This window comes from Betta splendens, chromosome 4 (genome assembly GCF_900634795.4).
Source record: "Betta splendens chromosome 4, fBetSpl5.4, whole genome shotgun sequence".
In the NCBI taxonomy this organism is placed as follows: Eukaryota; Metazoa; Chordata; class Actinopteri; order Anabantiformes; family Osphronemidae; genus Betta; species Betta splendens.
The window spans coordinates 4,586,265-4,601,287 of record NC_040884.2 but is presented as its reverse complement, the minus strand read 5'-3'; the positions used below and the strand labels follow the sequence as shown (position 1 = coordinate 4,601,287).

At 41.6% G+C, this 15,023-nt stretch overlaps 2 protein-coding genes across 2 annotated transcripts; both read right to left on the bottom strand.

Moving 5' to 3' along the window:
• Nucleotides 1-105: 105 nt before the first annotated feature.
• On the bottom strand, nt 106-6,120 carry pgm1 (phosphoglucomutase 1). Its single transcript, XM_029146733.3, has 11 exons — nt 5,790-6,120; nt 4,410-4,572; nt 4,129-4,272; nt 3,755-3,880; nt 3,251-3,441; nt 2,551-2,705; nt 2,337-2,452; nt 2,112-2,247; nt 1,538-1,721; nt 1,155-1,289; nt 106-532 (listed from the first exon to the last, which is right to left on the bottom strand). The coding sequence occupies exons 1-11, from the start codon at nt 6,033-6,035 to the stop codon at nt 443-445; spliced, it is 1,686 nt and encodes a 561-aa protein (XP_029002566.1). The 5' UTR covers nt 6,036-6,120; the 3' UTR covers nt 106-442.
• A 1,032-nt stretch (nt 6,121-7,152) lies between these two features.
• On the bottom strand, nt 7,153-14,906 carry efcab7 (EF-hand calcium binding domain 7). Its single transcript, XM_029147557.3, has 13 exons — nt 14,566-14,906; nt 14,039-14,250; nt 13,857-13,943; nt 13,404-13,599; nt 11,845-11,966; nt 9,798-9,939; nt 9,424-9,533; nt 9,151-9,311; nt 8,894-9,027; nt 8,560-8,708; nt 8,186-8,395; nt 7,656-7,763; nt 7,153-7,450 (listed from the first exon to the last, which is right to left on the bottom strand). The coding sequence occupies exons 1-13, from the start codon at nt 14,690-14,692 to the stop codon at nt 7,370-7,372; spliced, it is 1,839 nt and encodes a 612-aa protein (XP_029003390.1). The 5' UTR covers nt 14,693-14,906; the 3' UTR covers nt 7,153-7,369.
• Between the last annotated feature and the right edge of the window lie 117 nt (nt 14,907-15,023).

Sequence of the window (15,023 nt, the reverse complement as noted above, 5' to 3'; positions counted from 1 at the left end):
AAAGGGGACCCAAACGCACCAGCTGTCATACAAAATATGCAACTCTATCCACTTTTACAGCATTACATTTTGTGCGAGCAGAAACTGGACCATGACCGCATCAGGGATTTTATAAGTTCTTTTATTTACTGTGGATGTGTTACTTGTCAAGGCTTTAGCTGTGGGCTCACGGTTCAAGTAAAGTGGCAGTTTTGGTAGCACAGGGAGGGAAAGGCACCGGGTCGCTGAGGGGGGACATGGATGGAGGAGGACGAGGATGACCAGAATTACTGATATATGCTCAGTACAGCCACTTCTCCAATTTGATTTTCAGGTTAATCCAGCGCAGTTTCTAAAGAGGGCCAACAACTGAAGCCATGACAGCGCCGTAGGGCAGTGTCACCCCCGAGAGAGCAGAGGTATCGCGTTGCTGAGGGGGAGCGGAGGCAGCGTGGATGAGGGATCATGTGATCACAGTGGGGCCGGAGCGTCCAGTCCTCTCATGGAGCTGAGAGACCCTCAGGGCGATGTCCACCAGAGGAGCCAGCATCACCTGGACAACGACATCACACAAACACAGGGAACATCTGACATCGGCAGTGTTTACATACCCTCTAATACAAGCAGCATTTCGTAGCCAGAAATTCCTGATTAATGTAGAGAAGTGTCGAAATTTTTCACAGCGGAGCATTTATTCCCATCGCAGCCAAATGATTAGTTAATAGGATTTTCCTGTGAAAACAAAATGAGCGTCTAACTATCACTCTCGACTCTCGTCTTTGCTGACAGGATTTATCATACAGCTGAGTGTGTAAATCAAAGCAAGTCGAAGTCAGCCAGCTGAACCATTAACCCAACGCTCATTTTTCTGTCAGGTTAAGATTCTGAAACAATACGATCCTGCTTATCTGCTCATACATGGCATACGAGCACGAAGGAGAAAAAGCTCAGGGGAACCTTTATGGTCTCGCTTTCGTGTTTTACATCACCTGCCTGTTCTCAACAGTCAAACGTCTTTATGGAGTGTCTTGGTGGAGCTAACTTTATTTTTCCCTGTGGTTTGTTCGTTTCCTTTCTGTCATTTACATATTGTGTGGGAACATCAGTATTTATCAGACTTCATTGTCAGGTTTCACTGAATCCAGGTGATTAGTATAACTTATTACTGTCCTGACCTGTGGGTCCTGGTAAATCTTCTGGGGGTCCTTTTCATAGCTGTCAATGTAGAGCCTGATGGTTGCTCCTGCGCTGCCTGTACCGCTGAGACGGAAAATAATCCTAGAACCGTCAGAGAAGATGATCCTGAGACCCTGAGCAAGAAAGAGAAAGAAACAGGAGATTCAACAATCTGGAAACTAACTGGTTTATAAGTTAGTGTAGAACAGACACAATAAATCTGTTTTTGCTCTTTTTAAACAGAGACAGGTTCTTGGCAGGACTTACTCCATTAGCTACACTAAAAATGGGTAGAACAAACACCCCTGAGGTTCGCCTGCATGTGATGATAGATGGAAACCTGAAAAAAATAGGACTGTAATGAACTCTTGCAGACTCTCACCTGGTTCTTGGACACACTTCCGTCCACAGGGTCTGTGTAAGCGAAGTTGTCGGAGAGAGACACCTCATAACTTTTATCACCTGAGGAGAACTTCTTTCCTACAAATGATGGGTCAAACATTGCAGTCTCCAGGTCCTTTATCATCTTGTTTGCAGCGTCTGAGTCAACCTCCTCGTAGTCATACCTGTAAGGCAAAATTAAAAAGGGTTGGATAAGAAGTATAATAAGACAAAAACACAGGGTGTCTCTGAAGGCTCCTACAAAAAGACACTGGTTAAATTTTTTGTATATTAACCAACTTACTTGTCTTTAGGAGTGTGAACAAATTAACGTTAATGTTTATTAGTATAATACAATACAATTCAAAGACATAGCTAATGAACTGGCACCTGTGTGCACATGAATTAACTTTGAGCTTTAATATGATGCTGTTCTCTTGTCACCCACTAGATGGCGAAAGAGTATACTGTGATTGCACAAGTGTACGTTGAACAAAGAAGTTATTAAAAACATTCTTGTTCCTGAGGTGCAAAGTTACATTTCAGGAACCGTTTCTACATGGATCACTGCCGACCTGGTGAAGAAGTTCCTGCCAAACTTCTGCCAGTGATCCTTCATAATATCCTCCACGCTCTGTTTCCTGGTGGCTAAGATTGACAGCCACGCAAGAACTGCCCAAAGGCCGTCCTTCTCACGGATGTGATCGGAGCCTGGATCATAAAAGAGGGGAGGTGGGGATATAAGTTAGCGAATGAAACCAGGGGCGCTGCGTTCCCTCACATCTGTTTTGCTCGCTCACCGGTGCCGAAGCTCTCCTCACCGCACAGCGACAGTTTGCCAGCATCCATCAGATTCCCAAAGAACTTCCAGCCAGTTGGAGTTTCGTACAGCTGCATCTGCAGAGCTTTAGCTACACTGGAAAGTGGGACACACAATAAACCGTATAAGATAGAAATCAACTGTAACTGATTCATTGCATCTTCAGTGTAGTGGTGAAGTCATATGGTTTTTACTTGTCCAGGGCTCCACTAGTGGGCATACTGCGAGCCAGGCCTTTGACTCCGGTTTTCTGGAAGTAAGGGATGTTGGTGATGTTGGCAGCGATGACAGCCACCGAGTCTGAAGGGTTCACGAAGAAGCCATGTTTACCCAGCACCATATTACGATCCTAAAGGTAAAATAAATAGGCGTACTTTAGTCAAAGTGACATAATATTAATCCATTACAAAACCTTTACGTATTCATTTCCTTTACATTTCATTGAAATTCTAACAGAAGACAGAAAAAAGAGACGGGGCCTCCGTGGCTTAATGATTTCAACACATTTCTTATCATATTACCCACACTGTTTCCTATTAAACATCGGTCCGGTCTTCTCATGAAACATGAGGAAAGTGTCAGGGAGAAAGCTGGAAAGAAACAGCTGACTAAAAGCACTCACTGTCATCAGTAGAAGGCTGTGCCAAAGTCAAAATGAGTTCAATCTAATCTCACTCTGGAACACAGGCCTAATCTTTGGCTCCAGACTCTGGTTTATTATAAAGAAAGGAATAAAATTAAGAATTTAATAGACCAGAAATAGATTAATTCTACATGACGCAACGTCACAAATTCTAATCCAATTAAAACGTTGACATCTCAGCTCTCACCTCTCAGTAATACAATGATTAAAAAGCTGTGAAAGCACATTAGAGGAAATGACGGTCTTCTTACACCATCACCATCAAAAGCAGCTCCAAAATCATATTCTCCTCCTTTCATGGTGTTGACCAGGTCTGCAGCATACGTCAAGTTGGGGTCGGGGTGATGGCCCCCGAAGTCTTCCTGGGGGACACAGTTGACTGCTGAATTGGCTGGAGAACCCAGCTCTTCACAGACAATCTTCTTCACATACGGACCAACCACTGGAGGGAGACAGTGAGTATTTAACATGGAGATGGCTTAGTACTACATCATAAAGCCTCACACGAATTCAGTTGTGCTTCTGAAATGTAATTATGACAATTGACTCAGGTAATAGTGAGTGCTGCCATATATACAGTACAATATATATGAATTAGCTCTATGTATTCTGGTCCACTTAAAGATCTGCAAAGTCTGCAATCTCTTTGATAATATATCAGCAGTCAATCATTATTTAGACTTTGTCCTGAGGCCACGTTTATTCAGCTATTCTACCTCTTTTTAACATTCCTGACTGCGAGTGCGCTGTCATACCTCCGTGCATGGCGTCCAGACGGACATTGATGTGACTCGGTCCAGAGAGAAGCTCCTTCAATGCAGCAAAGTCAAAGATGCCCCTTAGCATCTCAGCATAGGCCTCCACAGAGTCCACAATCTCCACTGAGACAAATAAAAAGCAAACAATTAGCTATAAACTAATAATATACTGTAGTTGGAATCTGTTATAAAATCCACTTCTGAAGCCTGAATCATTTACATCACTGTGAATACAGTCTAACAAAGTTCAGCACTTTTTTTACCAGTTATAAAAAAATAATTAAAATTCTTACTTTAACTTTGTTCAAATAAAGAACTTGCCCCATTGTCTACATCTCTATAAAAAGGACATTACTGTTAATGTCATTTACCTGTGAAGGGCTTGAAAGTGTCCACTTCAAAGGTCTGCTTGCCGATCTTGGACAGATCCACTTTCAGCTCTGGACAGATGTGATACTCCTGCAGGCCTTTGCTGATTTCAAAGATTTTGTTAGTGATGCCCTCTGGAGCAGGTCCTGGGCAGAGAAAAAGCCAAAGCGGTTGGTTAGGTAACACATCCGTACGAAAACACTGTATAGTCAAGTGCTACAAACGGCAGATGGTGAAACACATTGTTTATTGGAACTGACAGAACAGGTGCAACACAACTCACCTCCACTGGAGATGTTGTACTTTATGCCAAAGTCTCCATTGGGTCCGCCGGGGTTGTGGCTGGCTGTGAGGATGATGCCACCGACTGCCTTGATCTTGCGGATCACACAGGAGACCGCAGGGGTGGACATGATGCCATTCTGACCGATGACCAGGTGATTAATCTGCAGGAAACACATGCTAAAGTCAATGCACACACCCCAACACATAAACAGGGGAAATGAATTACATAAACTAAGACAGTGAGTTCTGCAACATATGGCGTGACCCCCGTAAATCAGGTCTCAAGATTATGGGGTAAATCTGGGATTACACGAGGAGACAGAAGATGCCAAAACAGCCTAAATCCAGTCAAACTGAGGGACATTTGAAAAAAAGATACAACTACTACAATGAGAAATTAAATTTACACAGTTATAACTTTATATGCAAACAATGTTTTTCTAACATTTCCAAATGTTGCAGCATACTATATAGCTTTGTGTCAATACCTCAGTCCAGGAACTTTGTGTGTTTAAACATGCAACAGCTTCCATTTGAGCAAACATGCGCCACTGCTTCTATTTGTGCACCTTTGGCAGTGATAGAGCTTCGTTTCCTTACAGAAGCCATTTGTGGCGAAACAGCCTTTGTGCAACTAACTACGTACAACCAGCATCGCTGCCTGCGCCAGAGTAGCTGCTCATGGCGGTGAAGGTCAAACGACCACGATGACCTTGAGAAACGTGAGGGGGACGTTTTATGGCGTGCAATCGCTGCAGGTCGGGTGTTTAATAACGACATAAGAACTGTGGAACACAGACGAGCGCTACGTGAACGACCCGTGGACTCCGTGCAGCTGACCTCCATCTCCGCTGCAGACATTTGCGGGGCAACGTGACGGGCTTCACGTTGCGCGTCACGCCCCCCGCTCGCCTGAAACCCGTCGCAGTCACGTTAAGGCGCAGGGGACCAGTGGCATCTCAGCACAGCTCATTACAGAACAACTGAACGCATAACATCATTCATTTCAAGCGTAAAGCCCAAGTGTCCCCTCATGCACTTGGTCCAAAATATCACCACTGGCACTGGACCCTCTGAATATCTGGTTATGATCAGTGCGTGACAAGGAAAAGGTCGAATGTCATCCTTAGTCCAGCTGCGTCTCTCTATAATAACTTATATAAAGGAATGTTAATATTTAAAAATCGAAAAATTGTCTATTTGAATTGTTTAAGGCTAACTCGGTCTATTTGTATACGTTAATATAACGACCACATCATTTTGCATCTTGCCTTCTTGCATGAACATAAGCTAACCTGCTATCTGGAGGTTAGCTTGCTAGCGTTAGCGCGCATGCTAGCCACCATGCTAACCGCGCAGACGCCTTTCTCCTACTGACCCCGTTGGCAGCAGCGATCTGGACGATCAGCTGAATGGCGTCTTTCATGAAGAACCTGCCGTCTCCTCCCACCACCACAGTGGCCGCCTGGCGCTCGGCAGGCTCGATGACAGAAATAATGCTCTGGATGAAGTTCTCCGCATAGTGCTGGTTCTGCTGGAACACGGTCACCCGCTTCCTCAGGCCGCTCGTCCCGGGCTTCTGGTCGGAGTACGGCTTGGTCTTCACCGTCGTTATTTTCACCATCGTGACCCCCCAGTGAGCGCTGATTCAGTCCCCCGGTGAGATCCGCAGTTTGGTCGGACGAGGAGGCGACTGAGGTCCCGCAGCGGCCACGCGCACACGCACGCGCACACGTACACGCCCACAGACACGCCTCCCGTTTAAAGGGCACGACTCAACACCAGGGCTCAGATTTAATAGTTTAAACGAATAACGTGCTTCAAAACAGCAAAGCCCTAGAATAAATGTCTTTCTCCCACTCTTTTACCTCCCAGGAGTCAGACTTACTGATATTTTACTGTAGAGACACACAATCGTGTATGTAGGCTGCTAACCTCTAAATATAAACCCAATAATCCCCAAAGGCTGTGTGCAGGTGGAGTGTATCTGCCACTCCAACCTAGCTTTCTAAAATTTTAATAAAAAATTTTCAAGGGCAATCTGTAGCAGCATGTGTATAAATAAACCTGAGGAACGTTTAAAATCTCCATGAGATACAAGAGGAATAACCAGCTCAGTGAAGTATCTGTGAAGCCTAACTGTTGGGCCATGACTGAAGAGACCTTTGGACACAGGGGTCGATGACTGCAAGGCTTATGGTCCAAACCTTTAAACCATATTTGGAAATCAGGAAAGCATATAAGCAAAATGTGAAATGCTTGACACTGAATTAAAATGTTAGATGTGCACATGCTGTACATATCCATATCGTAAAGGCATGTTTGGCTGCCTTCAGCAGTCAACTACTACTGTACTTCTGTGCTGAAAAAGAAAGAGCAGATGGCGGCTCAGGACATTAAATGCATCTATGTCATGTGACATTTAGTTTGTCTACTGTTTCAGCAGAGAAAGTCAAAGGGCGGATAATGGCCTGAAAGATATAAATAGGAGGTCAAGACTCACCCACTGCAAAGGCCAAGGGCATATAAAGTTTAGACCTGAGCACTGTGCTAAGGAATGCATGTCGTTGCCTGTATAAGAACAGGGAGAGAGAAGACCTAGAGCCACAAATTTAAAGTAAATTCAGAGGTTCTTGCTCACATAGTCCTGAACACTATAGGTGTTTTGAAAACAAGACACAATAAGACAAGATAATAAAGGCATATATTAAAAAAGTAGAAAGAAAGAAATGTGATAAAAATACTGGTTAGAAAGTTTTATTTATATCCACAAACAATGATAAAGTAGTGCAATTATGATGAATGCAACCCGATGGGACACATAGAAGTACAAGAACATAAGTTATATATGTATATATAATTCATAGTCTCAAAAATAAAAACAATAATAGCAGTAATAGCAATTGTGGACTGGATGTTGGAAAATCTAAATATGTAAAGTGTGAAACTGCTTGGAGTCTACATACAGGGAATAACGGTCTCCACACAGCTGTAGGTCCAGTCCTGTTTATCACTGATGGGCAGGACGTGCTGGCACACCTACAACATGAGACAAACATTCGTTTTAGAATTCAGTGTTTTATCATTCTATTGTGGTGTTGTATAAGTCATCATATAAGCTTCTCTTTATAATAAACAGTTCCTTTTGAATTTGATAGTAGAAGAATGAAAGCAATTCAACTTGCTACAAATTTTCTTTGAATATCAAATCCAATGTACAACACAACAAGCAAAATCTTAATACCATCTTGGTCCTGGCTGGGACCTCTACTGCAAACACACTCATGCTTCTGCTGCTGGTGCAGTTCCTGCTCTGCTCATTGTTAACGTGCACAGTCACTTTCTGGTTGGTCTGAAAAACAAAGGGAGCATGATGGAACCTCTCATTGGTGGCACCAGACAATAAGTACAGCACAATAAAGGCAAACACAAATAATCAATAGTCGCCCCCTGAGGATGAACTCGACACAAACTGTCGACACCACTAGATCCAAGAAGATTCCTTTCGAAATGTGTTGGTGTTCATTTTGTGCTATTGTGAACTAATGGGCAAACACTGAAAGGTTTCCATGTCCATGTTATTTCTCTTGTATCATGTGTCCATTCTCTAAGTGCAGCTCCTGTTGCTATGAGAATTGACACCACGGCTGCATATCAATTAGCAACAGGGTAAACGCTTTCTATAAAGCGCAGGCTGTAACAAGACGGACCACCTAATTCAAACTCTGAATGGTTCAGTCAAATAAACAGTCCTTCATAAGGTTTGCTGTCTACCTTGTTGGCGATGAGGGAGGAGATCCTGTGCTCTCCCCTGTAGGTGTAGATGAAAACATTGTCTTGTCCCTTCAGTGCCTTGGCCCCTGTCTTAGATGTGATGGACTTTTGGAGGGCCTGGTTCAGAAGTTTTGGCCCTGTGTCCAAACTGAGTGGTTGAATGGATGCCTGAGTGCTTTCACAGTGGACGTCTATTTGGAACGGACAAGCCTGACAAAGTGCAAGAAAAGGTGTTTTTCAAATTAGTTTATTAGCATTCAAGTGAGTCACTTTGCTGACTTTGGTGATAGAAATGAAGTGGTAGATGCAAACACTGCAGATGAAGATGAAGAGTCTCATTATGCACTATATGTGTGAATTTTGTGTACACTAACCTCTGCCATCTCAAGCATACGGTTGTACCCCATGGCTTCAATAGTGACCCACAGATCTGCAGGTTCTCCATCTTTCTCTGTGGCCTCCATCAGGTTTAGCTCCATGAAGCCCTGCCTTGTTAGCTGATTCTTTCTCATATCAAAATTTTCTTCATGTCACAGCACAAAAAATATATTTAAATGTTTTTAAAACAGTTAAAATACTTGAATATAATGCACTTATCAAAGTAGAAGGGGGAGATTAAGATTTGCAAATGAAATAAATGCAATAATGTGCAGTTTTACAAATATGACTGGTGCAACTTCTTATTGGTCCTATCATGACACTAGTTACCTTTGCAGACAGCCCAGGCATCCTTGTCACACTTCTCACCACTTGTCCTGAGCTCAAAGAAATTGTACTCCTCCAGGCTGAGCAGGCCATTTCCATCTAGATCTATCACCTGAAAGATGTCAGACAGCACCTCCCTGTGGCCAAGATGGATCAATACAGAAACAGGATCACTTATCTGTGGATCTCTTCATCCATCCATTGAACTATGGCTGTGGTCATGTTCCACCATATACACATGAACACACAAACACACACACCTGAGCTCCCTGGAGAGATCCAGTTCTCCAGTGTCTGTCCTGTACACAAGCTCAACAGGTTTATTTGAAACACACTTTTTGCTTTTCTTCAGTCTGCATCCACTGGTGAAAGGAAGCAGGTAGTAGTTTCCTGCACTCAGTTCTCCTTTCCAAACATACCTCTGGTCAAACACAAGAAAATAAAGGTACTTTTATCATTACACCTTTAGCTTAGAATGAAAGACTGGGTTGAAATGGACCAGCACATTTACATTCTTAATAAAGTGAACATACATCTTTGTCTTTAGATTCCGTGAAACACACTAAAGCCGAGTCCTCTTTGGTTTCACCAGCAGACACAATGAACAAAGCTGTGTCCACTGTCATCCAGGACGAAGGCTTTTCTGAAAAATACCACAAGAAAATGTTTCAGTCTGTTCAATTTTCTTTTATATACAAGATGTATGAATTTCATTAATGCAATGCCACAAAAAACACTATTAAAATTATAACTGTTCCTCAATTTTCTAAAACAGCTTGCAGTTAATGATGCAGCAATAACAAATATTAAAATACAGTATGAGCACATTAAGTAATAAATCCTTAATCAAACTACTCTAGAGCTACTAGTTATTAGCATCAGTGTGTAACAAATGCAGTCAGATTACCAGGCCTGTGACTGAGGCTGACTGGTTGAATAGTCAGGTAGACCTTTGTTGTCTGCGGGACGTGAAGTTGGTACTGAAGAGAACTGATACTCCCATCATCCTCCAAGAAGAAACAGCCCTTCATACAACTGTGATGCCACTCCTGAAACAACACAACATTTCTGCTTAACAACAATAACTACACATTCACACATTAATAATAGAATGTGGCTATCCATCAAAATGAGCATCAGTCAACATACATACAGTATATAGTATCCTATTATGTATGCATATGTATGTGGATTCGGTATAGATCCTGACACATTCTCAACAGACAGAAACAACAACAACAAAATAATCTTTTGCAGAAACCAAAACTAATTTGCAGTTGCTAATAAAAGAGGCATTGATCTTATGACAATGAATTTACAGTTAATGAAAATGTGCATTAATCAGTGAGGTTGTTCACTTGATTAGCGGAAACGACTGTGGTGATAATTATCACCTTAATGTTCACAGGGCATATTCGTTATCATCCAGTTTAACTGGGCTCAGCATTGTGTAAATACCGGTTATGCACACAGTGATCCAGAGGAGGGCAGACGTGTTACACCCAGTCTATGCTGCACGCTGGAGTAAATCTGACCTTAGGACTTGATACAGTAAATTTGAGTCCATTTAACTTTGATAAATACAACCTTTTCAATCTTGGGCCAGTGGTCATTCAAAACTATCAAGAGGCTACTTTGGCAATATTTATGAATTCTAACATTTCTCTCATTTTGAGATCCTGTTTTCCCTTTGTTTAGCAGGACAGCTGAAATGAGGTAATAATTTGAAATTGAACAAGACCATCAAAACAAGGAAGTTTTCCTTGCACTCATAAGAGACACATTAAAATGAAAACGCAGTTGGTGTGGACACACAATAAGAGGACACTGTGGACCGAGCGAGTCTGGAATAGGCTATATATCCTTTTAGTGGACAAATAAATCACCAAGTTAAACAAAGAAAGTACCATAAAGACGGAGCATGTCACTCCTTCAGAGAAAAGCCATTTTCTCCAAGTATTTTTCTTGGGCTGTGAGAGGCATAAAAGATCAAACCATAACACTTCAGTGGTTTGTCCAGACAATATTAAATGAGGGAAATTGCCATGGGCACATATCTACTGCTTAAAGACATCAGAATTAATGTCCCCACAGAGGGAGGGTCAGTCTGCAGACTAATACAGGCGCTGTCACCGAGTCTGATTTAGTGCCACGCAGAGAGTCGCTGGACACTGAACCAGCCTCAAACACAGCCACACACTCGAAACCACGCAAAACATGCTTTTTGTTGAAATTCTAAACAATAGAGGCAAATGAATAAGACAAATAGAAAAGTATTTACTGTTCAGCTTTAGTTTTCATTAGGACACATTTGCATCTCACAAAACAAACAAACTACAAAAACACAGCCCACCCACCACCTCCCAGTTATCAGCCTGTGGCAATGTAGAAGCCAATATACAGCAGCGGGCACGACTTCCCTCAGAGGTAATCTCTGGACACACATTTTTTAATGTCGATGATGTCTGGCTCTTTCCAATCTCAACAAGGTGCTTGGACCTGAGAGATGGAGCAGGGGGCTAGTATTTTTATTTATTTATTTACCTTTTTTCCTTGCTGTAAAGAAAACCAGCCAAGGTTAAGCCAAAAAGAGTGAAAACAAAGAGTGGAGGATCAATACACACACACACACACACACACACACACACACACACACACACACACACACGCACACGCACACGCACACGCACACGCACACAGGCACAAGAAATAGATTCGTCCATCACCATCACTGGCCGACTGTAATATTGGCAAAACAATAAAAAGTTTCAGGTCTTGTTACAGTGTAAAATAACATTAAAGTGTTTCGCTAATCTCAGATAATGTTTGGTGATCAACAGTTTTTTTTGTAAAAAGGAACAGAATTAAACTAAAAAGACCCTGTGAGAGTGCTTCCTGTAAACCTCTAAAACTAAGCCATCATGGCAATACAAAATTAAACATTTATATTGTACCTGTAAACCTGAAGGTTCTGACACTTTGCTGGCTTTATTGCTGTTGGATGTTATAGTGACTGAGTTCGACAGGGACGACCGCCTGCTGCGAGCAGAGGAGGGCCGCGAGGATGACCGAGTGTCTAAAATAAAATGACATCAGAAGCAGAGACGAGAAATGACTAATGTGTTCACACCACACGAACAAACTCATCATCAATAATAAGGCTGCAAAAACAAAACAGAAAATCAAATGACAACGTGAGGTCACCCCTACTCTCTCCAAACAGAAAAAACTATTTTAAAGCAGACAGGCACAACATACAATAACTGACATCTCTGCATTTAGTTTCCAAGAAAGCATGATCTCAAGTTCAACCACTTTTTAATTAATTATGGAGGGATTTTAAATTACAAATGGCATAACAGCACTCCCTTAAATTTTTTTATCTTACACAACTTTTTTCTTGAACACTAATTGAAGCCACAAAATATCAATTCACTATTGAGAGGTCTCATTGTTTTCAAGTCTAGGGACTGGAGATGAGAAGTAACGTGATTATAGGCATGGCGCTGTACAAACATAAGACCAAAAGAGCTCAAGGAAAAGGCCATTCGACATGTGTGATGATGTAGCACCTCATGTCAGAACCTTGTTAAAATCTAACAGGTATAAATCAATACATGAGGCGCAGTAACGTGATAATCCAGGCTACTATATGGAACCTCATTTGTTTTTGTTGTGGTGGTCAACTGAGCCCTCCTTTCAACCACCGTTCTAATCCCTCATCGTCTCCCCAGTGAGAAGTAGTGAAATTCTCCAAATCAATAACATGAACATAGACTGACCACCTAAATCAACCCCATCTATCTTGTCACTATGTGCCTGTCGGTGGCTTCCTCCTCCAAGATCCCTGTTCTCTTTCCTGGAAATACTGGTTTCAGAGAACAAACATTACATTCAAAAACAATCTCAACTGGCTGAACGGACAGCCTTTTACCAAAAAAAGACTTCATTCAGTTCATTTGTGATTGTTTAAAGTGGCAGCCGTACTTCATGAGAAGTGTTTGCCTGTTTAGGCTATAGAACCAAATGAAAAGTGTTCCCTTGGACAAAAAGATTTTTCCTTTTTGATTCACTAGAAGCAGAACATTTGCCAGTCTCTTAATGGCACAAATGATTTCTCAAACAACAACACTTTACAGTCCCCTCCCTCCAAACAAGTTGCCCTAATTGCGTGGCTATTATGATGTATGGACTGTCGTGATGAGTCGATTTGTCATGTTGGGAGAAGAAAATCAATCAATAACTGAGCTTATCCATCAAAACAAATCGGTTAGGCGCATTGGGGTAATTGGTGTGCATTTTGTGAAATAAGTGGAAAATACTTTATCTATGCCTAGAAGTAGATTGATTAGATTGATAGTAGATTGATAGATCCTCTTACACAGGAATCACCAGTCCAACAAATCTTGTCAGTGGGTACAGTAGTAGATGTGCATTGACACAGTCTGGATCAAAATAAAAACAAAAAAATGAATTTACTTTCTATTAGTATATTCTAAGAAGGAACGTTTACCTTTCTTAACCATTGCGTCCGATGTTTCTGGGGACTGAGTGTGAGTTGTTGCAGTTGAGGTTGATGTTGCAGTAGGCTTTTGAGGGCTGTATGACTGACTGCCAAAGTTCTGCCTCTTGAGCCTGGCATCAGCTTCAAGCCTCTCCTTAGCGGCTACCTGACACTGTTCTACTGTAGACACAAGCAATCTGCAGAACTGACACCAAAGGAATACCAGGGATCAGAATGTGACACGTGAGCACAGTTCTGTTGTAATAGAGGCTCTCACATCTATCTATTTATCTACACAACAACAATAAAGACAAGTTTAGAACAAATTTTGATTGAATTGAACAATTTATTTCTATGCTATTTTGTTCTTTTGTAATGTGTTATTAGTGTTATTTATTCTGTATTCAAAATGAATTTTAAGTAAATATTTGGAGAAATGAGATACAACTTGTCGAAACTTACTTCTGCATAGTCTAATTTTCCATCGTTGTTGACGTCAGCTAAGGAGAAAATGGCGTTCACCTCTTCACTGGTCATTTTCTCTCCTCTCTGGAACATTTTACATATGTTCTCTATTAGTAAAACAGCACATCAAAAATATTTCTATTTTTAAAAGCAATCAACTGATTTTGATTGATACTCACAGTGGTAAGGGCCTGCTCCAGTTCACTGTGGGTAATATAGCCGTCTTCGTTGATGTCCATCTTTTTAAACGCTCTCATGAGATCAGCTTCCTCCGTTTTCTTTTCACACTTGAGGATGTCGCAGAAATCATCAAAATTCAGTTTTGTAGTTTTCAGGGTCCAGTATTTATTCAGAGTAGCCTGGGATGGATTTCTACCAGCCTGCTGAAGAACTGAATGGGGCGAAGGAAGAAGAAACATCTGACCAGAGGGCAAACTAACATCATATACTTTAGCGTTTTATGTCTCACAAACATTTTAAACACTGTTTGCATTATTACATTATTATCAAACTATGTACTATAAGACATTATTTGCATGGTGTGCATTATATAAGGGGATGTTTTAGCCTCGATATTTAAAATGAATGTTGAAAGAAAAGAACAATCGACAAACAAAATGTACTCCAGTGCGACTCCAGCACCCAGTGAGACCTCAATAACAAACATACAGTAGAATTATCTGCTTTGTTCTCTTAGTTAGCTTACCACGGCACAGTTGCTGCTTCGAAGTGATATTTGTCAAACTAGATCTGAGGATAGCGAGATACGCAGCTCGGCATTGTGCGTAGAAAGCCTCGTCTTCTTCAGTACGTGGTGATTCTTGAAAAGACATCCTTGGTAGACCTCGTTATCTTAACTTAGGCTAGCTAACGCCAGCTAACACTCGCTCTCTCCAGTTAAAAACCGCCTGACGCAGACAGCTGGCTTATCTAATGTGTATGATAGTTTCTCGACACTCTGATATTCTAAGTACGTCAACAACATGTAACTGAGCAAATCCAGGTTAGCGGTGTCGTTTGTCGATTACCGTTGCTATGTGCTGTAGTTGTTGCTACGCAAACAAAGTGTTCACCAAAAACTTCACCGAAGAAGCACGTTTCTTGTTCCGGACAGTCCCGAACGTTTTTAATCGTTTGATTGCCATTTTATTTAAATAAATATAC

Bases quoted from the DNA above. Each gene is read 5' to 3' on its own strand.
- efcab7 (XM_029147557.3), bottom strand. From the start codon at position 14,692: ATGTCTTTTCAAGAATCACCACGTACTGAAGAAGACGAGGCTTTCTAC. The intron at 9,940-11,844 runs GTACAATATAAA...GTGTTGTTTCAG, and splicing joins CAGAACCTTCAGGTTTACAG to GAGTGGCATCACAGTTGTAT. The intron at 9,028-9,150 runs GTGTGTGTGTTT...TCTTGGCCACAG, and splicing joins GATCTCTCCAGGGAGCTCAG to GGAGGTGCTGTCTGACATCT.
- pgm1 (XM_029146733.3), bottom strand. From the start codon at position 6,035: ATGGTGAAAATAACGACGGTGAAGACCAAGCCGTACTCCGACCAGAAG. The intron at 4,273-4,409 runs GTGAGTTGTGTT...TTCTCTGCCCAG, and splicing joins GTACAACATCTCCAGTGGAG to GACCTGCTCCAGAGGGCATC. The intron at 2,248-2,336 runs GTGAGCGAGCAA...TTTATGATCCAG, and splicing joins TGAGGAGAGCTTCGGCACCG to GCTCCGATCACATCCGTGAG.